The sequence below is a fragment of the Zerene cesonia genome, unplaced genomic scaffold (genome assembly GCF_012273895.1).
Source record: "Zerene cesonia ecotype Mississippi unplaced genomic scaffold, Zerene_cesonia_1.1 Zces_u008, whole genome shotgun sequence".
NCBI lineage: Eukaryota > Metazoa > Arthropoda > Insecta > Lepidoptera > Pieridae > Zerene > Zerene cesonia.
Window position 1 is genome coordinate 462,739 of NW_024045138.1, and position 14,581 is coordinate 477,319.

The 14,581-nt window shown below is 35.6% G+C and overlaps 2 protein-coding genes across 2 annotated transcripts in view; both read right to left on the reverse strand.

Annotated features, from left to right (window-relative positions):
- Positions 1-139: 139 nt before the first annotated feature.
- On the reverse strand, positions 140-7,918 carry LOC119839082 (GRIP1-associated protein 1). Its single transcript, XM_038365274.1, has 14 exons — positions 7,743-7,918; positions 7,388-7,571; positions 7,035-7,133; positions 6,730-6,815; positions 6,007-6,190; positions 5,573-5,707; positions 5,080-5,168; positions 4,623-4,738; positions 3,589-3,799; positions 2,896-3,034; positions 2,203-2,336; positions 1,745-1,886; positions 1,201-1,415; positions 140-838 (listed from the first exon to the last, which is right to left on the reverse strand). Exons 1-14 carry the CDS (start codon positions 7,799-7,801, stop codon positions 691-693), a joined length of 1,941 nt encoding a protein of 646 aa, XP_038221202.1. The 5' UTR covers positions 7,802-7,918; the 3' UTR covers positions 140-690.
- A 2,279-nt stretch (positions 7,919-10,197) lies between these two features.
- The window catches only part of LOC119839083 (calcineurin-binding protein cabin-1-like), a 7,033-nt gene continuing 2,649 nt past the window's right edge, over positions 10,198-14,581 (reverse strand). The window contains exon 2 of the mRNA XM_038365275.1: positions 10,198-14,580. Within this exon, the coding sequence (XP_038221203.1) occupies positions 10,221-14,580 (4,360 nt within the window). The 3' untranslated portion in view covers positions 10,198-10,220. The remainder of the gene's footprint in view (position 14,581) is intronic.

Sequence of the window (14,581 nt, forward strand, 5' to 3'; positions counted from 1 at the left end):
GTTTTTTTTTGTTTTATTTATGACTCTTAAAAAGATCATTGAATGTTTCTCATATTCTCATATTATAAAAATATTAAATAGATGTTTTAGTTAGCATTGCCATAACGAACGATTTTACACCACTGAAGTTGTTACTTTTCCGTAGTTCTAATTATTTAATCGTATAACTAGTATATCATATTATCTGTGGTGATATGATACTCTCTATGTTATTATTGAGGCAATTAAAAAATACGTTCGTTCTAACATACTTTATTTATAAAAAAAGCTAAAAGCTAAATTCTCAAATATTGTCATAGTACTAGAATAGCATTTAGCTGAACCAGCAGTTAAATAATTCCACTCAACATACTCCTTACACATTTGTTTTTGTTATAACTTACAAACATTTGATAACACACGCCATTATTAATAGTTACAATATGTATGACGTCATAAATTACATTTTACAATTCATCCATGAGACATTTTTCATACATTTTCTCATACACATTTTCACTTTTTTAATTTATGAATAAAATCGGTGAATAACGTGCTTCTTTATTTTAAATAAAACTGATTTCTATCGCTATTTATTTAATACAACAATTACTTCAAACATATATTTTATACTGCGCCCCGTTCTTTCGACGTATCATAGTACATGTGTGTCCGTTTTAGTAATAAACATGTCTTTTCGTTTGTCTGTCCTCACATCATGTCCAAACGTGTGTTCCAAGCGATGAGCGCATTACGCGCGTGTTCCAGCAGCTTTTGTTTCGTGTCTTCCAACTTGCGGCTGGACTCTTGTCTTTGTTCAGCGACGTATTCTCGGAGAGTTGATAATCTTGATTGCCAACTGTAATTTATGAAATAATGTTTTTTATTATGAATTAGTATTTAATATATCTTTACATACATGACATTTTTCTTAATGCAGTGCTATCTATCGGAATGTACAATATTTTAACTTTGAAAGTTTAATGATAATTATGATAATAATAATGAATACGCAAATAAAAAATCTTCCCATGGGACCCATGGGAAGAGGAAATTTAACAGCAGAAAGAGTGTTCACAAATTATGTATCGTAACATAAGAAATATATATATAAAATTGACTTTATAAATCCGTATAACTTGTAATATTACAAGTTATAAAAGAAAATTTTCTGAATCAATACATCGAGTGTTTAACATGTTAAGTGAGCAATAAACTCACGTTTTATCCTGCGTCTCCCAGAACTGCAGTTCATCCTCCACCTTCTTGTACTCATGCTGGCGGTTCCTTAGCTCCTGAATCCTGTTCATCATCAGCGCCTCCTCCGAACTCCACTCGGCTGCTGCAGAGTTCTCTTGCGCAGTTTCCACCTCCAAAGCCTGCTGTTCACGCTCTACGGCCGATTTGAGTTCCGTTATTTTTGCGCGCGCTTCTTCCTGTGAGCAGAACATGTTTGAAAGATTAAAGCCTTATTTGAAAGACAGACAGTTTGATTTTTGATTTTCCTACATTCACAGTAATAATAATAGTAGTAAAAGGCAGATCGATTGAAAGTTCACTTCAGAATGGATTTATACAATTTTTTTTAACGTTTAGTTTAGTTTAGTTTACGAGAGTACGAGAGTGTTTAAGCATATGTGTGTAACGGTGAGTGCGCAGGCGTGTGTATGTGCGAGTGCCGGTATACGAGTGTATATGTACGAGTACATGTGTACGCCAGTGTAAGGGTGTGGGTGCGTGTGTCTGTCTGTGTGCGCGCACTCACGAGCTGCGCGGCGCGGCGGCGCTGCAGCGCGGTGCGGTCGCGCGCGCGCTCGCTGCGGCGGGCGGCGAGCGCGGCGCAGTGCCGCTTCAGCTCTTCGGCCGCGCGCGCGATGTGCGCGCCGCACGACGCCTCCATTAACTCCCTGAAACCATATGCGTCATAGTCTAAATTCACAGATTAAAAATAAATATAACATGATATCCTAATTTTACAAGCAATTACGTAAACCATTAAAATGTATGTGTAGCACCATTCCTGAACATTCACGATAAGAATTATATTTTACAGTCTGACATTAGTCCCCTCTTTTGTTTTGTCCTAAATACATCTAATTTAGAATTGGTAAGAATTGCTCCTTTGTGTAATTATTTTCATAAAAATATAATTATCATCAAATCAGAAGTAATGTCCATTAGTTTATTATCCATTATCAGTTCTATAACTAAAATCTCACTCACTTCTCGTCCACAGCAAGACTGGCCAGCTGAGGGCAGTCCGGAGTCAAATGTATGAGTGCTTCCTTGTACTGCATACAGCTGTCCAACGTCTTCTTCTGCCAGACTGCCAGCTCGTTCTCTTTGCTAATTATCGTCTGAAAAAAAAATATATAAAACGTAAATACAAACATTTTATTTATGACTTGCTTTTCGCCCATAGTATACATATAGCCTATGTCACTCAGTGAAGTTGCTTTCTATTGGTAAAAATAATTGTTCAAATAGGTCCAGTGGTTTTTGCGTGAAAAAGTTACAAACTTACAAAAGATTCCTCTTCATAATACTAGTGTAGATGTAATTTTAATAATTTACTGTGCAGACAGCCGCGTCCGCGTATTCAAAGATCACGGAGGGAATGTGTTTGTTTGAAGTTGTTTGCTATGTCTGTGTGTGTGTGTGTGTGTGTGTGTGTGTGTGTGTGTGTTTGAATCCGTCTCTATTTGTTTCAGACTGTTTCTGTTTGAGTGTTTGTCTCTGTGTCTGCGCCTGTTACATTTTGTTTCTGTTTTTTTTGCTTCTGTGTCGTGTCATGTGTATTTTGTGTGACTGTGAACCGTTTCTGTTTTGTGTCTACGTTTATCGCTGCCTGTTCCTATTTTCGCTCCCGCGTGTCTGTCCGTCTGTATGTTCGTCTGTCTGTCAGAGTGCACGTACTTTGGCGACGTTGTCGGCGAGCGCCCGCTTGGAGTCGTGCACGCGCAGCGAGTAGTCCACCTCGTCCAGCAGCCGCGTGCGCTCCTCCACCGACAGCGTCTGCTTCTCCAGCTCCGAGCGGAGGCCCTCCAGTTCCGTTCTGCAATTATACGTGCGATGATTTATCATTTTATCCCTATAAGGATTTTCTATTGTATTTAATATGGAACTAACCATAAATTATACCATCTATTTATCATACTAATACAATATTGTACGACTTATGTCCTTTCATGTCTCAAACTATACATACACCATTTTATCCAAAATCGGCTCAGTGGTTTAGGCGTGAAAAAGGAATAAAAAAAAACAAATCAGATGGACACACAGAGAGAAGGAGACACTTTCGCATTACAACGTTCGTATGTATGTCTATAATATATGTGTAGACTAGCTGCACGGCTTTGCCTGGCTAGTCATTTGCCTTAATTGAAATAATGTCTACTATCCTACCTTACAAGGTTGACTCAAACTGCACACGGCGTGCAGGTTTCATTAAAATCGATCAAGTAGTTTATGAGTATCACGTGTGGCGGAGAGGTTACGCGTTGCTACGGTATGGCAAAAGGAAACGTGTTCGAATTCCACCCCGTGATAAATGTCTCGTTTCTAAAGCGTTTCAATGCTACAAAACTAAAAAGGCGATGTATATACTTGGCGCGCTCGATGTCGGCGCGCAGCGCGCGCAGCGCGTCGCGCAGGGCGGGCGCGCGCGCCTCGTGCGCGGCGCGCTGCGCGGCGAGCTGGCGGCGCGCGGCGCGGGCGGCGCGCACCCCGCCGCCGAGCGCCCCGCTGCGCGCGCGCACGCGCTCCTCCTCCGCGCGCGCCGACGCCTCCTCCTCGTCGTCTAACACCTCCTCGTACTCTGTAGACGCCACGTTTGATTACATTTTTAAAAACGATTTTATTAGCTTCACTATGTATACGACTTTTTGAGATTTTGAGCCACTTTGAATGGACAGATTTAGTTTGAATTCTGGACTAATGGAGCATTGATAACAATATAATACAATTATTTCAATAAGTTCAAAATTTCACAAGTGTGATCATTACCTCGCAAGTGAGACAAAGTAATTGATTCTTTTTTTTTTTTTTATGTCATAGCGGGCAGCTGAGCTGGTGGTTCGCCTGATGGTAAGCGATCACCACCGCCCATAAACATTCGCAAAGGTAGTACCTCTGTGAATGCGCTGCCCACTTTTATGGGGTAAGGGAAAAGGAAAGGATTAACGACTGGAAAGAAGGAATGGACTAGGACGGGTGAGGAAAAGGAAAACGGGCCTCTGGCTCCCCCACTCACCGTACGAAACACAGTGGCATGCCACTATTTCACGCCGGTTTTCTATCATGCATTTTAAAGTTTTTTTCTTTAGTATTACATAGTACATATTATTTTTTAACGTTGGTTAAGTTCAAAATAGTGTGTAACAGTAACTAACTTAACAATCAACAAACACATGTGAAATGTATAAATTCACACATTGTTCATAAATTTAATAATTTTCGCAGGATTATTAATCAACACTATCCCTTAATTATTTAATAAACTTTATATGTTTAGGTAAAAAAATATTCTTTTAATGAAAAACAAAAAAATAATATTAACTGACTGACTTAAACCAACATAATGAACATGTTATCCTATCTTGACTATATTTAAAATATAAGATGCACCCACAACCACTCACTCTTGATCACCATTTGCAATTCAGCAATCTTCTCCTCATCATTACCAAGATGCTTTTGTAAATTTTGAAGATATTCCTCATTTAGGTCTTCATATTGATGTCCTGGCTTCTGGAACCTGGAAAATATTAGAAATTAGCATTTTCAGTAATGAAATGTAATCATCAATTCTATTTCAGCTTAAAGCAAGCCATTTATCATGTGAAATATACTGATGTTATTTAAATTTAACAAATTTTGTTGTTATTTAAATTTAAAGACATTGCAGTGCTAGACATAGAAAGTAGTTTACTATTATATTTATTTAATAAACATAGTTTGAACTGATGATTCTTTAAACATTAAATTACATCCTTGTCATTGATATAACGACAACTAACCAACGCCTGTCCTTGAAATTTTAATGAAACCAATTCCCAGTAATTATAATCTCATTTGGTGAAGGAGAAACATACATACCGCACCCAGCACTTGGAGAGGTAATCGCGTCGCAAGCATGAGAGCTCATCTTTACCGACATACAACCAGTCGTTAGAAACTGGTCTTTCCTGATAGTAGAAAAAAAAAATATGTTTAATTTAGTTAAGTAACATTTTATTTACTTCAGTATGATTTAATTTCTACATCACTTATGCTTTGAGCATTCTTTTTCTACTTTGAAATTATAGTAAGAAAAAACTAAAACACACTTTAATTATAGAATCAATAAAATCATTTCTTCACTTATTCTTATACAGACTATACATAAGTAAATAACTCAGTAAAACCGGGCGATCCGTTTCTGAATAATAAGATAAACTGGTATAATTATGGCATTCTCATCAATTCTCGATAAGAGTACATAATTTGAATTAAATCTATGTCTTTAAAGGGGGGTCAAAACCGAGTCTTAATGAGTTGGTTACATACAAACATACAGATGAAGCCAATAATAGCGTGTCAATATACTTACGATATGAGTGATTAAATCGAGTAAATACGATATGAGTGCCAGTGCGTGCGGGAACGCGTGCAGCGTGTTGACTGTGCGGAGCCAAGACTTGGACACCGCGCCCGGGTAGAGTAACCTTTTGGACAGGTGCGGTAACTGTAATGGGACATTATTCGTTTATTGTTAGTTTAAATAGATTAATTATTAAATTGATATGGAATCAGATTATATTTCAAATTTTGATTTCAATTTAAAATTACATGACTGACAGTGTTGATAATAACATAATTTTAGGCTTCTTTTGCCCACATTCTTAACTTGTAACTAAACTGCCGACTATTGACCAATGGATAGTATTGAGATTTGCACTGTAGTTCCTCTGATCAAGTTGACGGCGGGGACCGGTTGCCATGACAACGTTACCGCAGCAGCAAACACCACGCAAGGGCGGTTACCTTGGCAACGTAATTGTCATTGTTGAGCGCGTCGCGGAAGACGGGCGCGAGCAGCGCGCCGACGATGTCGACGAAGCGCGCGATGGTGAGCGGGCGGATGAGCGCGCCGGGCTCGCCGCGCGCGCCCAGCGCCTCCGCCACGCGCGCGTTCTCCGCGCGCTGCCACGCCACGCTCGATATCGGCCTGCCAGCGTTTAAATACGTTTCAAAGAATATACTCACAACCATAATGTCAATCGATAGTGTTTTTGTTTAAACTAGCTCCTAGCTCCCAATGTTCCTACGGGAATATTGTAATAAAAAGTAGCCTCAGTTATTGCTTATAACATTGGCAAAATCTTTCAAAAGGGGTTATTTTAATATTACAATTAGACACTCCAATTTGTTTTATGAAATTAAAAGTAGCCTTATTCATTTATAATATAAGAGTGGATGTGCCATGTTACTGTAAAAGTATTACTAAAATTTTAAATCTTTTGTTGTAACATGTACTTAATAGCTTGTGTAGCTAAATTATTACATTGCAATAAGGATTTTTAATATAAATAAATGCCACCTTTGTTTTAAACTACAATGTACTTTCTTCATATTCCAAACTGAATATACTATGTCATTTAGGAAAAATACAATTAATACTTGATAAAGTAAATATACATTTATTTTTTAGCTATTACTTCTTCACAATTATATAAACAAAAAACTCTTGAGTAAAAAGTTATATACCTCTGATCTTTAATAGTAACAAACGCAAGAGCCCTCTCTAAAGATATCTGCCAACTTCGATTTGCTCTTTCCTGAGATGGTGTTCTCTAAAAAATAAATTCAAATCATTGTTTTGATGAACCATAATTTAACACATGAATATGAGTAATGTCAATTCAATCAATATTTATTTCATTGGATTTATGTAATAAAATAGTGATTAAACTACAAGCAAACTTTATAAAGAAATGAATGTTTTGAGAGATTACTGAGTCAGTTAGTATTCCTGTGTAGTATTAAACTTCAATACAAATAATGCAAAATACCACAGGTGTAGTAGTTGGCTGTCTCATGTATTGGCTCCCACGTTGAGGTGTTACAGCTGGTTGATCATATCTTGCCTCACCGGTTTGTGAGCGGGACCTCTGAAATAACATAGTTCAAATTCTTTAAGCTATTTACCTGGTAAGGATTTATAAAAACAAGTCAAAGATGTAATATCATTGCATTTATTAATAAAAAAATAATAAATAATGGGAATAATCAAGTGTTTTGGAATATGTCATAACTGCATTTGCTGGTGTACAATAAGGTAAAATGTGTTAAACCTCTAGCTCATATCAACCTACATCTTGATTTATGAATATATAGACCATGATTTCTATTTCAACTTGCTTACCCGATTTAACGGCAATTTAGATGCAGAAGCCTCTTTACCATAATGCGAACCAAAAGTGCCTCGGCCTGGTTCTGCACTGCTGGAGCGGGGACCAGTGGTCGAAGGGCGCCGTGACTCCGTCGACATGCGTTCCGTAGAACCTCCTTGCCGAAGTTTTGGTAACAAAGATGGTTTCCCTTCTAATCTAAAACCGTCGAATTCCAATTTCAAATCACATATATCTCAAGTTTTATAATATGTTAGTGACTAATAAAGTTATTTAACATCATGAAGATTTATGTTTATGACATCAAATTAAAAAGCGAGTACTGAGTACCTAGTGTTAGTCCGGTAACAGGTTTCAATTATAACTTACCTAGATTTTCGCATTTTCATAGCAGATGATTGACTTGGAACATATCTATTGGGTAGCATTTTGCCTTCCTTTACAATTCCAATGCGTAATTTTAAACTTATCACATTTACACAATAGAGACAGAGAAACTTGAATGATCACAAACATTAAATTACTGATGTTATTTTTAAAATCAAAATAACGATGTAGCGCCGTTGACAAGTAAACATTTTTTTAACAGGCTAAAATGACAAGAGACGTGTCTTTTTGATAGAAATTCTTACGTACGTGTCTTTACCGGTAACCGTTAGTATGGTAAAAAAAACATTTACGAATGTCGTCCTAGACTTGAAGGTTTGCAAGTTGCGTGACCAGCATAACACAGATTCTTTAAAAATATTAATTTACCAATTATAGCAATGATCTTAACACAAAATACATTTAAAAATTTATATTATATTACTTTAGAAACATAAAATTAGTAATTTATTAAAATAAAGTACAATAGAAATAAATTCAATTCTTCTTTTTTATTAAATCGCTATCGATAATTTTTTCTGTTTCAGAAATTACTTGTGGAAATAACGGATCCAAAAGGCACAACTTGACAAAATTATTGTAGGAAGCCGGCAGCGACATACTGAAGTTTTCTGTACAATAATTAAATGACATGCATGCATTATGTATAGAGATGAAATAATGGTATTAATTGAATGTATGTATCTCAAGTGCTTACCTGTATCACACTTATCTAAAGCATTTTGAAATAATTCATCGATATTACGATATCTCAAATTAGCCCTTTTTACGGAAGATTGGTACTTGGCAACTGGAAAGTGTTGGGAAAGTAGTTGTAAAACTTGAGTAGTGTTACTTTTTATTTGAAACTTTATTTTTCTGACCTAAAAAAATGTGTTTAAATCACATAAATACGTATTAAACGAGTATTGGAAGAAATATCTAGAAGTTTTAATTGTCATTGATGAATTATTATATCTATGCCTTTTGGCGGGGAATTTTATTTTTCTAACTAGCTGTTCGCGCAGGCTTCGCCCGTGGTACATATATAGCCTATAACACACACTGAAGTTGAAGCTTTCTAATGGTGAAAGAATATTTTTTACAGTACAGTACAGTAGTTTTTGAGTTTATCCGTTACAAACAAACAAACAAAAATACAAATTCTTCCTCTTTAGTGGAGATGTAGATGTAGATGAGTAAATTCCTGTTCCTTAATCCTTTACTATGCTCACTACTCGGACCATACATTTACATATTCGTGTTCGCCATTCCGCATTCGCCTCTTTCGTAACATCCATATAAGTATTAACGGGCGTTAACGCGACCTAGTTTACACATTCGTTTAGAGTAAGTACAATAAGGTCGTGTTCGCTATTTATCTCCTTTGATTAAATCCGAAAAATCGCTCTTTACGCGAATCTGAAGGCAAATAGACAGTGTACTATTTGCATAAAATGCTTGTTCGTTCTTCGCCTCGTTATCCCAAGAATTCTAAATGAAAAGATTTGAAATAACGTTAAAAATATGTATAAATGCCAAACTTACTTCGTTTTCACTTTCTGTAATAACTAGAACCATAACGTCTTGTTTATAAACGCCTTTAATTTTCCCATTCATGTTTAATGTTTCTAAAATTTTGGCGTCTGAAGTAATAAGAAGTTGGTCATAATATAACCGCAGTGATAACTTCGATGATTTAATTTCATATGGCATCCAAGCACCAGCTCGCCATAATCTTAAATTGTCTATTGTGGCTAGAGCCTGTTCTAATATGTAATGAAATCTTAATGTAAATGTAATATGAAAAACTATTAAAATTGGAAAATAAAAGTAATCTTACTTTTGCTCATTTTGCACTATAGAAAATACCTTTAACGTTTCAATGTCTAGCTACTATGTTCCAAGGTATCAGCTCACAAATGGACTAGCGGTTGGTAATGTGTTTAGAATAAATTATGCATGTGCAGATGCAAATGTAAAATCTTTTAGAAACTGGTATTGTCGATAAGTAAACCCAAAATGTTGGAAATAATTATTGTTAATGTTTCACTTGTATTTTCATTTTCACAAATGGAACGATCAAGGAAGTGTTTCAAATTTCGAATATCTATAGTATAGGTGGGAAGTTTTTTTTTAATTATAAAAAAAAGCCAAATTTTCTGGCCAAAATAACAAGTATGTCAATAAATTTAACATTATTATTACTATTTATTTAATTCAAGCTTTATGGGATTATAGAATATAGATATATAGAAGAGTAATATAAATTTAGATGCATGAAATGATGTTTTTTAGAATTTAATTTTTATGTTTATGAACCTATTAAATTTTTCAAATAACTATAGGGAAGTTTTAATACTTAATTTGTTTTAAATATCATGTTGAAAATAAAAGATATTGAATTAACTCACATTTTATATTTACAATCGAATATCATATAAATAAAGTGTCTATATGGTTATAGATGTATATCATAAATTAATCATCATCTAAAATTATAATTTCATCTGAAGCAATGGGTTTAGGTCTTTCAGGTTCACTAAATGTAAGCGTTTTCTTCGCTTCTGGTTTTTTATTGGGTAAAGCTTGCTTAGATGTCTTAGTTATCGTTAGCGACGACGGTAATCGGCTGATCGAGGCACTCACATCAGCTGCTAAATTTTTTGAGACAGAAGGATTGATCTTCTGCCGTTCAGCCAATTTTTCTTGCAACGTTTTACCAGGGCTAACTTGTTGGTGTGGCAATGGGGGTTTTGTATGAATAGCTGTATTCACTGCGGAAGTAGTAGACATATGTGCTTGAGGAACGCTGCTCGTGGTAACATGAGATGTAAGTAGAGAAGAATGACCAGTAAAAGCTGGTAAATTTACGGTCATCGAAGCAGGCAGGGTTGGTAGCACAGTTCCCATACTTGGTGCTAGCGAAGCTGAGGCTGACTTTTGTAAACTAGTAATAACTGGTGTGGGTGTTGCTTTAGTTGTTGGTATTGTCCCAGTGAACGATTTATGTTTCAATTGCGATGATACTGTCGATCTTGTCGATCCCGGCTTGGGCCCCCTTTTTTGCTTCTTTGGTAGTTGCAAGTTATATGATGAGAGACTCTGACCCAGAAATTGTCTGTAAAATTCAGCTTGAAACGAATTTTGTATCGGTAAAGGAGGTTGTAGTGAAGAAATATTTTGTAGAGCACTTAGGTAATCACTTATAAAAGGTACATAATTTTGGAACGCCGCAGTGATATCATGCTGCGACATTTTCGGTAATGCAGTAGTAGGTGTTGAAGCAGTAGTTGGCTGAGATTTTGTTTCCGTTCTAATCTGTGGAGTTGAAATAGTTGCACTCTTTGTGTTTTCAGCGGATTTAATACCCTGTTTCTTCTGGAAGCTCTGACTTTTCTCCAAACTCGCAACAGTTGCTTGCTGTTTTAATGAATGGCCGTATTTCAGAGCTAAATCTAGTAAATTCATATTTTCGGTAACTGGTGTAGTTCGTAATAATTTATATGCATCGATCAAGAGGTTTGAAAATTGTTTAGTAGAAGTGGAATTGTTTGTTGAATTTGGTAGTTTTATGACACGTTGATAGGCACGATAAATGTCCAACATCAAACTTTTAAGAGCTTCGCGTTCCACATCATTACTTTTCAAATCAGGTTGTTGGCTAAATTTAACCACTTGTCCTCTTAATGACTGTACACATAATGAAATAGCTTGCTGGGCGAGATCTTCTCGATCTGAATCTCGTAAGTACTTTTTATCTGGTTCAGGTATTTTTTGTAAATTAATACTTAAGTCTAGTAAAGTTTTGTGATCATCTATTTCTTTCAGTATTTCCATTGTCAGTAAAACAGAACGATTCATATGAAAAGCGAAGCTTCCAGCCCTATCTACTTCATCTAATTGTATTTTCCAAATGTTGTTAAAAAAATTATTGTTTCTCCTCTCACTGAATAAGCCACTTAGCTTTTTACCAGATCGACACGTAAATGTAGAGAGCATTAGATCACGACATCTCTCGATATTTTTACCCTTCTTATAATAGAAGTGATAGTGTCCAAGTCTGTAAATAGCTTTATAATGTGGCGAGAAGCGACTTGCACAATCCTCCAAAGCATCATGACATCCCAAAACTATTTTCATAATTTCTTCATCGGTAAGCGGTTTTGATTCTTGCGAAGACTTACTTGAAGTGTCACTATCTTTACCAGAGTCAGTACTGCTATCAGAAGAAGTATCACTACTGCTAGAATCTGACGATGATGATGAAGACGAACTGGAACTTTCCTCTTTTTTGTCAGTTGTAACTTCAATTTGCTTTTCAATGTTAGGTTTTACTACATCGACTTCTACAGTTTCTTGTTTTTCTGTATCTTTTACGTTCACTTCGATTGTCGGCGCTTGGTCAGTATTTTGTGGGACTGGATCTTTATCGGGAACAGGTGTATTTTGAAAATGCACTTGCGACGCCTCTTTAATGCGCTCCGTATCACATGAGGCTGATCGACGTACCTTGGCAGCAGCAACTTCTAATTTGAGTCTTTTTCCTTCTTGATTGTCTTCTTCTCCTGCGTCGCTAATTGAACGTTTTAAGATATTCGCCGCTTGTATTGAGGGTTCCTCGGACTTTTCATTCTCTCCTTCAGCATTTTCTTTTTTCGATCTTCTTGTAAAAGGACCTTGTTGCCATTGCTCAATACAATTTAAGAACACTTTTCCAACAGCTGCTGGTATAGGTTTGTTTTCGTGTTGCTCAATGTATTTAAGAATAGAGGCGTGTATTCTATAATGCAATTCTAGTACTTCTAAACAGAAATTTGTTGATGAACTGTAGTTTATTTTTGAAGGATATATAGCACCAGTTTCTTGTAAACTTTTAACACCTTTCATATAATAATCCAAATAAACTGACGGGGGCTTATTTCGTTTTTCTGCTACTTTACCTAACATGTAATAAAATAACCAGTATTCGTCATTAGCCTTTTCAATAGTATTGTCGTAAAGAACAGTTGTAAAGCATTTTTGAGTAGTATCTAGTAAATCTTCTTTTTGCTTCTCAAGTGCTTCAAAATCTTCCATACTTAACAATTCACTCGCTTGTTTTAAAAGTCGCGAGCAAAATGAATGCACCGCATAAGCAAAGTTACCATATTCAATTAATATATTACTATCCGGCTCAATTTCCAATGATCTTTGATAACATCGTAAAGTTGATTTAGCAGGCGTTAGGAATTCCCTTTCGTTATTTAGGTTCTGACAAGAATTTAAAATTCTTACTAAATTTAAAGCTTTTGCCAACGAAATTTGTGCCCACGATATAAATCTATCTCTATTAATTATTATATCCAACATGTTATATTTAATGGACATATCGCGTTCTTCTTTTTTGAAATAGTAATCACCAAGTAGAAAATAAATATCTTTCATTTTAAAAGGTAAAAGTGGAGGAAACACTGGTAGTTTGCTCTCAATACCTTTCACATATTTCTCTAACTGTGGTATATATTTCTGTGGATCACATTCTGGAGGCAATAGACCTAAAATGCGATGGAACAACAATTCTGTATCAGCAGATATACCTGACAATTTTCCTTCTAAAGCAGGTAATTGTAATGGTCTATAAATTTCATATATTTGTTGTGCTTTAGCCCAATTTAATGTTTGTGCAGTAGCATTGTGATCCGCTATATATTTTAATTTTTGCTTCCGTTCAGGGTGCCCATAGAGACAATAAACACACTGCTCTAAGTATTGTCTGACTTGTTCTAAGCATTTAGATATAGCGGGTGTACGCAGAAGTGGGACAATTGTGTCCAAAATAAAATGTAAGAGTTTACCATCAGATTGAATGCACCAGCCTCTACTTCCCAACTGTTCGTGAGCAATGAATAATAACATCAAAGGATCGGAAATATCCTCTTCCAGATCTTTTTCTTTGTCAGTAGTTATTCTTCCTCGACCTTGGTCTTCTTCTCTTTGTAAAATATAGTGCATTATAATCCAAGGAGAAGTTGTATCAAATGGCATTTCAGATGTATTTGTTTCCATTTGATGACCTATAATTCTTATTAGATCTTCAAGTCCTTGGCTCAACTCCTTTTGAGATACAGCAGATAAACAATAATAGCCTTCTGTTTCAAGTATATGTTCCATACAAGTAAGAATTTTAACAATAGTGAGAGTCCATTTTTCATAATCTGTTGTACCTGATGTATACCGAAAATAATGTTTCAAGGCTTCATGTAAACATATAAATGACCAACGGAAACAATCATCCACTTTGTTCAGAGCCCAGTAGGTTTCCAAGATGAGGGTTAATTGGACTGCAAAGTCTAAAGACATTTCTTCCTCCTGTTCTTTAGCAATTACCTTACAGTGCTCAAATGAATCAATGATTATTGCCAGCACTTCATCATAGCATTTCCGACTGTACAAGTCATGAACAGTTGACAATTTTTTGTTCCGTTCTAAGAATTTAATATACTCTACCACTTCATTCTCATTAATGATTGGTTTAAAACTGAAGTTTACAATTTCCAAACGGTAGGAACATTTGTGTTCTCCCATAGCTTCAAATTGATCAAATAACTGGTACAAACAGTCTAATGCAAAATCATCCTCTTTATTTAGAATGTAGATGTGTAATTTTATCCACAACTGACGTAGTACTACTTCTAGACAATCAACACTTTCAAATATTTGAGGTTTGAAAGTGAGTATAATTTCAATGTAGTTTATAACACTTAAACAATGTGATATTGCTTCTTCCGATTTAGTGTTTAATTTTTTATTTATACAAAATTCTTCAACTAATAAATTAACAGTAGTATAATGGAGCAGAT

Coding starts and splice junctions, on each gene's coding strand:
- LOC119839082 (XM_038365274.1), bottom strand. CDS start 7,801: ATGCTACCCAATAGATATGTTCCAAGTCAATCATCTGCTATGAAAATG. Junction 7,134..7,387: donor CTAAATTGCCGTTAAATCGG/GTAAGCAAGTTG, acceptor ATGTTATTTCAG/AGGTCCCGCTCACAAACCGG. Junction 6,816..7,034: donor AGCCAACTACTACACCTGTG/GTATTTTGCATT, acceptor TTTATTTTTTAG/AGAACACCATCTCAGGAAAG.